Genomic DNA, 10,754 nt, shown 5'->3' on the forward strand with positions numbered 1-10,754 from the left:
TTGGCCTTAAAACCAAAGACTTGTTAGATACATAAGTTTTGGTTAAGAATCCAACAAAAAAGCTGGAGAGATGATGTCTTGGTGGTTAAGGGCACTTCCTGCTCTTCCTGAAGGACCCAGCTTTGATTCCCAGCACCCACCGTAATCCCAGGCACTGTGAAGGAGTGAGAGGTACAGCAAGACCCTGGGTCAGCTTTTCCCAGATTCCCTTTGGCGGCTAGCTCGGCTCACCCTTTCCTGACAGACCCCTCATTCCTTTGTGTCCAGTTTTCCAATACCAACACTAGTTGTTTGGGGGCTCATTGTCAGGCCTGCAGACCTATGTGTAAAGCTGCCAGCCCAAAGCCTATTGCCAAGGGAAGCTGGAGCAGCTGTCATTGTTCTGGCAGGGGTGCCTGGCCTCAGGTCCAGTGGTGTGGAGTAGTCTCTGTCTGTGCCCTTGGCAGCTCCAAGCTTTCAGATAGCATTCTGTGTCCAAGGTCGCCAGGTTTATTTCCTGTGGGAGAATAATGAAATTATGAACAGATAAAATATGAATGTATTTATGTCACCGGCAAATTCAGGCTTGCCTTCCTTGTCCTTTTCCTTCCCTGTGAGTTGGGAGGGGGCCTCTCTATGAAAGTGTCAGGTGAAGAACTACAGCTTTCCCAGCTTTCCGTCCTTACCGGTCTCAGTGCCCTGGAGTGGACTGCTGTTGTCAGAGACACACATTGGATCATCAAGACCCAGTGAAAAATTGCTCATTAATTTTAGAAAGTGATTTTATTCTGGAACAATGACATTGTTAATACACTGAGTTTTATAAAATGCTTATCTCTCATTTGGTTTCTAGGAAAATTTAAAGTACAAACGAGGTCCATTTCTGTTAGGTAATTCTGGTACACACGTCTTCATTCACGTTTCAAAGCAATCATTTGGGGTTGACTGAAACACTCTTATTTCACAGTTGATCAGACGGAGGCAGAGAGACTAAGTCACTTTGACTTAACTAAAAGCTAGAGAAAGAACTTCTGGCTCCACAGACTACAGATATTGTGTCCCAACTACTTCCTAAAGCAATATATGCATTTAATGCCATGCCAAATGTACTCTGTGCATTTGACTTCTAGAACTGGGAGCTGAGGGATTGTCATAGCTGAGTGTATTACGTTGAGTCTTTCTTTTATAATGCCCCCAACACTATCATTGTTATATATCAGGATCACCTGTTTGGGAGACAGTTATATGATAGCACCCAGGCCACTAGACTGGAATTCAGGGGCCAAAAGTTCCAGGCCCAGAGTTTCCATGTGGCTGTGGTCAAGTTATCTTGGGATCTCTAGTATGTGAAATTAGGTAAACTAAAGGGCTGTTTTCTTTGTTGTTTGAAAGCCCATTGTCAAGGTCAGGATGCCCCAGAGACTATTCGCAGGTTCATGAGAGCTTGGAGATGTTTTTTTTTTCCTTTGAGTAAAAGATCAAGTAATTCTGGTTGTATCACCAGGAGCGTGAATTATCAAAACACAAGAAACATAAGTCTGCTGTATGCATATATATTATATACAGAAATGTGTTAATATAGTAATGTGTCTATTCTATACATTTACATGTACATCATGCATAAATACATATGTACACATCTTAGATACATCCATGGCATTTGTATAACACATAGGTAGCTATAAATATATGTACTCTATATATTTGTACATATGTGTGTATACATATGTATTACATATAATGTGGGGGGTAGTCAGTTTTACCAATATAATGCCAATATTTTTAGAATAAAAAAGGCATAGGCACAGTACAAGGCATTTTAGAAAGTATGGAAGAGAAACAAACAAGGAACTTTTAAATTACTAACTGTCCAGTTTAAAATTTTTCTTTTATTTCTTATATTGTAATATAATTACATCGTTTCTCCTTTCCATTTTCTTCCTCCAAAACCTTCTGTATACCCCTTCATGCTCTCTTTCAAATTAATGACTTGTTTTTATTAATTGTTGTTGCATTCACATGTTTACATGTAGATATACCCAAACAGGATACACACACACATATCTCCTGCTCAGTGTCTGTAATGTTACTTGTATGTTTGTTTTCAGGGCTGACCATCTGGTACTGGATAACCAATTGGACTATTTTTCTCACTCTTAGCATTCCAGACAAACTATATTTAGTATCTTCTCTGCTGTCTGCTCGTAATTCCCAGTTAGGATGAAGTCTCAGGTGTATTCTGTACTGACCCAATTGCTTCAAGTTAAAGCGGAGAAAGAACGGACAGACAGATAATACAGCTGTTAGTTGTAGGCTCGATGTTTGTCACGTGAGTGGTGAATGCTGTGGGGGATTGGTTGTTCCTGAGTCCTGAGTCCAAAGGCAGAGAACTCCAAGAACAAGACAATAGTGCCGCTACACGGCGAGGCACTCCAGCCTGGCAGAGTTAGTGCCACCCAGGTTTCAGCATGACCTTCTGTGCACTCCACCCTTAAAGGCATAAAAGGCAGGTACAAATGGCTCATTGCCTTCACCTATTTAAACAGTGGAGAAGGAAGTAAAATCTGAATCCTTTCATTGAGCAAAGAAGTTCGATCACTGAGGTCACTCCCTTTGCAAACCCAACCCATTCCACACGATGTAGTCACAGCGCCATGAGCACCTTTCCCCCAAGGGCTTCCTTTCCGATCTCAAGTTCCTCCTCGTAATGTTATATGGTCCATAAGTCCATTTTTTTCTGTGTGTTTGGCTCTCTCTAAAGGCTTCTGTCTGATTCAGGGCTCAAGATTTTTGCTTTGCTTTTTGTTTTTTACTTACTATTAATTATTATTATTATAGTTTTATTTCATGTGTATGAATATTTTATCTTCAGTTATACATGTACACCTCATCTGTGTCTAGTGACTGTGGAGGTCAGAAGGGATCACGTCTCCTGGAAGTGGAGTCACAGTAGTGAGACACTGTGTGGGTGCTGGGGAGGAAACTGGATCTTCTGGAAGAACAGCAAGTTCTTTTCATTGCTGAGCCATCTTCCAGTTCTGGGCTCATGTTTTGGACATATACTTTTCAGCCTACATAGCCTCGTGTCTGGGGGAAATAGGAGAACTTAGTGTAGCCACAAAATTGGGAGTCTTGGATTTGCCCTTTGTCCACGTACTCTAGCAATTAAATAATAAGCTTGATTAAAAGAAGAAGAAACATCTCACTGAGTTTCTCACTGAGTGTAAAAGCCCTACAGTCTCCATGTTTGGACTTTTCCAACCCTTTGGGGATGACCAAAGCAAATCATAATCAGGGCCACTACTTTTTTAAGGGAGAATGGAAAACACAGGTCCTTATGCGTCTGCTCTTCAGAGCAGTACCTATGCTTGTCATCTGTGTGAGTGCCCGCATCTAAGCTAGCAGTTAATGCCCTGGAAGGACTTTATCCCAACAGGTGACACAGTTCAGATAAGAGGAGGGAGAAAGTCTGTAAGCATAAAGGTCTTCATTTAGACCTTTTGATTTGGGTCCTGAGTTTTGAAGTGAATTATGACTTTTTATGTCCTTACATAAGACCGTCAACAATAAACTCATGATAGTAGCCCTGATCTCCTACACCATACTGTGTGGTTGTGGTGACAACGAACTCTGCCAGCTATGAGCCACTTTATAAGTATAACACTGCATGCCCAAGAAATCTATGTGCTCTTGTCATGATGTCACCTTTTTAATCCCATTAGGCACACCTCAGTGTCTTCTTCTGTTATGGAGACTTTCCAGTTGTCTAGCAAATGAGTAAAATTCTCTCCATATAATTTGGTGCTAACATACCACTCAACCTGTTCCAGTCACCTGACTGCCTACTGCCTGCAATTAGTGTACACACAACCACCTTGGCCAAATTCAATGAACCACCCCAAACCCAGGGACCGAACCATAGCCATTGGTTCTTGCTCGTGAACCAAGGAGGATGTTCTTCCTCCCACTCAGACCTGTAGCTGACCAGACCTGTTCTTATTGCAAGGGTGTAGCTTCAGATATGGGCTCAGCATATTGTCATATCTGTCTGGACACCTTTGGTTAAACCCAAAGCTCTTGTAGCATAGTGCCCAGGATGAGGCAGCAACCAAAATCTGATGCTGGGTAAAGCATTAGAATATTCATTTCCTCCTCCACAAAGACATATCTACCCCACTGAAATAGAAACCCCTGGTGGGAGACACGGGGTGCAGAAGCCCACCTGTGTCTCTAGCACCTGCATTTCTGCCAGAGGCTGACACAAAGAAGATATTTCTTAGATACTTTCTAGAGTCTAAAGGATGTTCCTAGTCCTTTTCTTTGTACCAGGAATTTATAAACTATGGCTAATAGGGAAATCCCCTTTTTGTACAACTGTCCCACTAAACATAAGGATTATTTCAAGAATAACAATTAATATTGAAGAGATTTAGAAAGACAGCCCTGCGGCTAAGAGCACATAAAAGCTCTTGCAAAGGACCCAAGTTCACTTCCTGACACAACTGCTCACAATTGCCTATAACTCCAACCTGGAGGGAATCGTAGGCCTTTTGCCTCTGCTGCCACCTACACTCATGTGCAAAGACACATGCTTAAAACTGATAGAAATTTTAAATTGAACAGTATTATTTAATACCACTTGAGAATTATTTGGCACTCAAACTTTTGTGTCCATAAACAAAGTTTTATTGAAACACAGACACACCCCCGCTCTGTCTATTGTCTCTGGCTTCTTCAGATATATAAAAGCAGTTGGAATTGGAGTTGCCATGGAAACCGTGTGTCCCACAAATCTTAAAATATTTACTCTCTAGCCCTTTACAGAAGATGTCTGCCACTCCTACTTTATAGAATAAAGGCAGAATTTGGGAGAGATGAGGGCAGGGCTCACGACTATAGATGTTCGTTGGATTATTTCCATGTTTGCTTGGAGTTAATAGCTTCTTCCTTTCCTCCCTAGTAACTGGCACCTGGAGACACTCATGTTTCAGTAATCAGGAATCATCCCTATCGCCACTTCATGATCCAGGGGTCTGTGGCTCAGTGAAGTTCCCAAGGTGTACAGCATGACCTTGCTGCTCCTGGGCGCGGTGCTGCTGGTGGCCCAGCCCCAGCTTGTGCCTTCCCATCCGGCAGTTCCCGGTCCTGGGCCCAGACAGCAGGAGCTTCTGCGGAAGGTGGGTACCCTCCAGGAGGACATCCAAGAAGGTGCAGCGACCAATGGTTCCACACAGCAGCTACCACAGACCATCATCATTGGGGTGCGCAAGGGTGGCACCCGAGCACTGTTGGAGATGCTCAGCCTGCATCCAGATGTGGCGGCGGCTGAGAATGAGGTCCATTTCTTTGACTGGGAGGAGCATTACAGTCAAGGCCTGGGCTGGTACCTAACCCAGATGCCCTTCTCCTCCCCGAACCAGCTCACCGTGGAGAAGACACCCGCCTACTTCACTTCGCCCAAAGTGCCTGAGAGAATCCATAGTATGAACCCCGCCATCCGCCTGCTGCTCATCCTGAGGGACCCTTCAGAGCGCGTGCTGTCTGACTACACCCAGGTGTTGTACAACCACCTTCAGAAGCGCAAGCCCTACCCGCCCATCGAAGACCTCCTGGTGAGGGACGGCCGGCTCAACTTGGACTACAAGGCTCTCAACCGCAGCCTGTACCATGCACACATGCTGAATTGGCTGCGTTTCTTCCCACTGGGCCACATCCACATTGTGGATGGCGACCGCCTCATCAGAGACCCTTTCCCTGAGATCCAGAAGGTCGAAAGGTTCCTGAAGCTGTCGCCGCAGATCAACGCCTCGAACTTCTACTTTAACAAAACCAAGGGCTTCTACTGCCTGAGGGACAGCGGCAAGGACCGCTGCTTACACGAGTCCAAAGGTCGGGCGCACCCCCAAGTGGATCCCAAATTGCTCGATAAACTGCACGAATATTTTCACGAGCCAAATAAGAAATTCTTCGAGCTCGTGGGAAGGACATTCGACTGGCATTGATTTGCCATCAGTTAGGCTCGGGACTTTCCCTGTTGTAACTTCTGGTGTACATCTGAGGGCAGGGTGGGGAAAGGATTTTAAAAAGGCGTTTAAGCTATAATTTATTTGTAAAACCCACAAAGGACTTCTGTACAGTATTAGATTCACAGTTGCCATATATAGTAGTTATATTTTTCTACTTGTTAAATGGAGGGCGTTTTGTATTGTTTTACATGGTTGTTAACATTGTGTATATGTCTCTATAATATGAAGGAACTTAACTATTGCACTGAAAAAAATTTCTGGAGACGTCTTTTTTTTTTTTTAAATATAATTAACTTGCCTCCAATCCAAATAGCTGTCTGTTTGCACCCTTCTTGTCAAATCTATATTTTTCTGTTTAATTTTTTTTATTTGTAGTATAGATTTCTCTGCGTTCTGAATTTGTTCTTTTAATTTTTAATGTCTCACTGTGGTCATCAGATCACTTTAAATTTCCTCTTCACGGAGAGTCTCTTATTTTTGGAAGTGACAGTTATATCCGTTCTCAGGTCAGCCTGCATATGGGTCTAACACCTGCGGCCCTCATGTTGGTCTAACCCCTGTAGCCTGCGTGTGGGCCTAGCCTCTGTAGCCTGCATATGGGTCTAACCCCTGCAGCCTTTATATGGATCTAACCTCTGCAGCTTGCATGTAGATTTAGCTCATATGAGTTTCAAGTGCATAAGATGGTACTGAGGACAGAAACACAGTTGATAACTGCAAAGAAATTCCTGAAGATCCAATTTCGTCTCGGAGGATATCTATGTATACCTCTGATCTCAGCAATGGGTAAAACCCCTAATAAGCAAGATAACACCCTTGGATTTCATGATGATCTTGGGGCTATACACTTTGCCTTTTGGAGCCATTGGTTTCTGAAGATCTGCTTAATAGAAGGAAACAGGCAAAGTCTCTTGGTGTGCGTCCGTCCATTCCATAGCTTGCAGGAGAAGCAGAGTAAGGGCTAGCCTCTGCTCACTCTGCCTGGCATTTGTTTCCTGGAGGATCAATATGCACCTATGATCTTCTATTTTATACTTAAAGACATATAAACATTTATGCTTCAAATTCAGTTCCAACTTTAAAGACCTGGGTAGGTAAGAAAATTGAAACTCCCAAGGGCTGAAATTAAAACATGGAAAAGTCACAGCAGAAAGCCTGTGCATCTGCACACTTCAGTAAGAGTTTCACTTCTCCCCAGAACAGCCTTTTAGCAGAAGCTGCTCACAACAGCCGGTTCTAAGCCTCTGGATTGCCATGCATTTCTTGTGCATACCTGTCAATCAGCCTTTAAATTAAACAAATTGGACCCTTTCCATAAGAAAGTCGCATGTGGTCATTACAGTAGGAGGGCATACTCACCACCAGTATGAAACCACTATTGATTGTATTCTCTATCTAATGCTCTCTGAAACTTCCTCCAAGCAAACTCAAGATGAAGGGGTTATTCTGGCAAATTTAAAGACTAGAGAATAAACCCACAAGCCCGGGGACTTGCTGAAGGTCATACTGTCAGGTTCCGAGCCCAGTTGTAGCCAATGCACGAGCAACCTGGTTCTCATTTATTTACTTCTACCCGGCTCTTTCTGAACTCTAAAGACATAGCTCAAACTCAGAGGAAATGTTTTTCTGACTTGACCTGACATGTCTTTCCTGGTGCCAAAAGTCTTCCGCCCTAAGAGCAGTGTTTGAGCTAGAGGAAGAGAAAGGGGGAAGCAAAATATTTCTCAGCAGTCTTCTGAGGGAAATGAGTCACGTTGGGTGTGCTAGTGGTCCCAACCTGACCCGACCGTTGTCTGGCCCACACCCCATTCCTGACTAGGCTCTATCAGCACAGAGGATGCTCTCCTCTTCGGGACCCATTAGGGTTGTCATTCAACCATTGCCTCCTCAGAAAGAGTATTTATAGCCGATCTCTGTAAACTTTGTGCAGGGTGCTTCCCTCTGCAGCGTATCCTTGGGATTTTATGCCATTTAACCTGAAGAATGAGAGCACCCACAAAGGTTAAATTAAGTTTCCAAAGCTGCCCGGCAATGTTGTGAATGAAAGGAGACTCCAGTGGGAATCCCTAGTGCCCAAGAAGATGCCTGGGTGGAGATGCTATGATTGGAGCCTGGTCTGCTACACACAGGGGTGCTGGTTAGGAATGCAGAAAGTTGGAACTGGTACCAGGGCTAAGTTTCAGCTGTTAGAACTAGCATAGCTGATGACGTGGGGTGACACACTGTAAGATATTAGTAAATGTAAATTCTTTTCATTGCTTTGCTGGGGCACAAAATATTGACTTAGGGAATCATATTCCTGTATATCACCAGGGAAGATACCAGGGCCCCAGTGGGTTATCAGTACATTCTAAGGAGCAAGGAAACATCACTTCCTACTTTGCTCCAGGTATCATTCAAGCCTTCAGAGGATGATGCAATGGACCCGTGGCCATTCCTGTCAGAGCAAAATGCAGTGAGGCAGGAGTCAAATGGTATTTGGTTCCTCTTAACTGTATTGCATGCCAATCCTATTAACAAAGACAGTATCCTGATGGGAGTTGTAGGTTCCTGCTCCAGCCAGGTCATGGTCACCTGAGAGTTCCAGAGAAGCAGCTGAGATCTGTGGAGTCAAGCATCACCTGTGGAGTTGGATTCACAAGTTCTTTGTTATTCCAGAGTAAGAATAGCATCCATATTCCTTCCTTCAGGAATCACGCAGTGTTAAAATCCTGTTGATATCAGTAGCCTGGAAATTGGTTAGTTTAGGAAAAACTATGATAGGTGTCCGAGCTCAGGCTCCCTTGTTCTTTCTATTCTCAGGAGAAGAGACATGGGGGGTAGAATAGGCCAGTGTCCATCATGTCTGTTGCTTAGAGATGTGGGACAAAGGTCATTATATTTATTAGAATGACCTTTTTCTTAGTTCTATTATGTAGCAAGTGTGGTGTTAATTCTTTAAAAGTATAAAAATAAAATCCAGCGGAAATAATAGTCATTGACTGTATGGGGTTTTAATAAGAACCAAAGTGTTAAGAAGGCAAGAGAAAGGGTCCTGAGTTGTGTACAGATGGGACAGGACAATAAGTTTGGCATCAACTCAGCCACATCCATAGAAGTAATCTGCTAGCCCACATGAAAAGAATGAATGAGGAATGAGATATGAGATTTTCCTGATTTTCAATCCTTTCCTTCATTCTTTTTTAGAAGGAAGAAAAAATATTACCTAAAGTTTGCATTAGAGCTGTGGCAAAGCCACTTAATTCAAGGATCACAAAGACCCTGCCCTTTTGTAGGAAGGCTTTGTGGAAGAATTGCCCTTGAGCCAGAAAATGAAAGCCATTGATGTTACCAAAGGGAAAAATCCCACATAAGGACATCTCTTGAATCAGAAAGTAGTGATGGGGAAGGGAAAGGAGGTGGGAAAAGCACAGGAAAAGTCCTGTCTAACAAGTGGGTAGCTTGGATCAAACACATTAAACAACCAAGACATATCAGCCACTTATAGCCACTGAAGCTAGTTTCCAAGATGGAGGTGCTGAACACCTCACAGCCCCCCCCATATGCCTTTGACTCCTATATAGGTTTATTGATTACATAAGAATAACCATCATACCTACTATGTGCTTGGTATCTTAAATAAATTGCTTCTAACCTACATGCAAACTCTGAGAGATAGGAAATAGTGCCCTAGTTTCATAAAGAAGAAATTCAAGATCAGAGATTAAAGGGCTTTCCTGTGATGAAAGAGAAAGTTTTTAGTTCATTTGCATGTTTTTTATAGTGTCCTAAATCTAATCAATTTCCATCCAACTCGTGGTGAGTAAAGGGAAGAAGTAATACACAGACACCTGTCAAGATGACGACATCTAACACAGAAGTTATAGGGCATGAGGTTGGACACAGGAGAACACTGGAAAGTCACCTTTCATAGAACCACACATGAAGGATGTCTTAAGGTGTGTTGCAGCCAACAGAAATTAAAAGGAAAAAATAAATCACTGAGCATGAGATAAAGGGCAGAAGTAGCGTTGAATCTTCAGGTCACACTGGGGCCAAAAGAGCTCCATTTTCCTCAAATTCTACAGTTAGGTAAAAAGAAAGAAGAAGCAATTATAGTCAGGAGACCTGGATGTAGATTCATTTTGGGCCATGTGACCTTCAGCTCAAATTCTCAGAACCTTAATTTCTTTTTTGGTGAAAATGGGCTAATGCTTCACTCAGTTTGGGGGAAAAATCAATGAGATGAATTGCCAAGCCCATCAAGCTGGTGCACACGTATGGCTTAACGGGGAACAAGGCTAAGGGGTTTAAGAGACAGACAGGCACTGATTTAAAGTGGTCAGCAGAACCTCACTGTCTTTGTTCATTCATCCACTTCCTAGCTACATGACTATAGGCATTGCTGTTAGTGGCCCAGGCAATTCCTGTTTTCCAATTTGTCTCCATCTTCCATCTCCCACAAAGGCAGACTATTAACAACTATACACGAATGCATTCTTGAAGTTTTAGCCAAAGTCATGTTACCTAGAGATGGCTATACCCCCTCTTGCTGGGAGCAAGTCACTAATGTTTGACTGGTGTGTTGTGGAGGAGAGTGAGCTGGGGGGTGATGGGGAATGGCTCAGTTTCCTTGCCTCTGCACAGGTGACTTCACAGTACAATGTCTGATCATGGCTCCTCCTGAAATTAGCCTAGATCCGAACTCCTAAAAAAAGTGCCTGTATGTTTCTCCTCATACTTTTCTCCTCCTGTCATTGTGTTCATTGC

At 43.2% G+C, this 10,754-nt stretch overlaps 1 protein-coding gene across 2 annotated transcripts in view; it reads left to right on the forward strand.

Moving 5' to 3' along the window:
- The window catches only part of Hs3st1 (heparan sulfate-glucosamine 3-sulfotransferase 1), a 29,512-nt gene extending 23,197 nt beyond the window's left edge, over positions 1–6,315 (forward strand). For both annotated transcript variants that reach the window (XM_075943690.1, XM_075943691.1), the window contains exon 2: positions 4,940–6,315. In XM_075943690.1, coding sequence (XP_075799805.1) covers positions 5,046–5,981 — 936 coding nt within the window. In that variant the 5' untranslated portion in view covers positions 4,940–5,045 and the 3' untranslated portion in view covers positions 5,982–6,315. The remainder of the gene's footprint in view (positions 1–4,939) is intronic.
- Positions 6,316–10,754: the final 4,439 nt, after the last annotated feature.

Source organism: Microtus pennsylvanicus, chromosome 12, assembly GCF_037038515.1.
Source record: "Microtus pennsylvanicus isolate mMicPen1 chromosome 12, mMicPen1.hap1, whole genome shotgun sequence".
NCBI lineage: Eukaryota > Metazoa > Chordata > Mammalia > Rodentia > Cricetidae > Microtus > Microtus pennsylvanicus.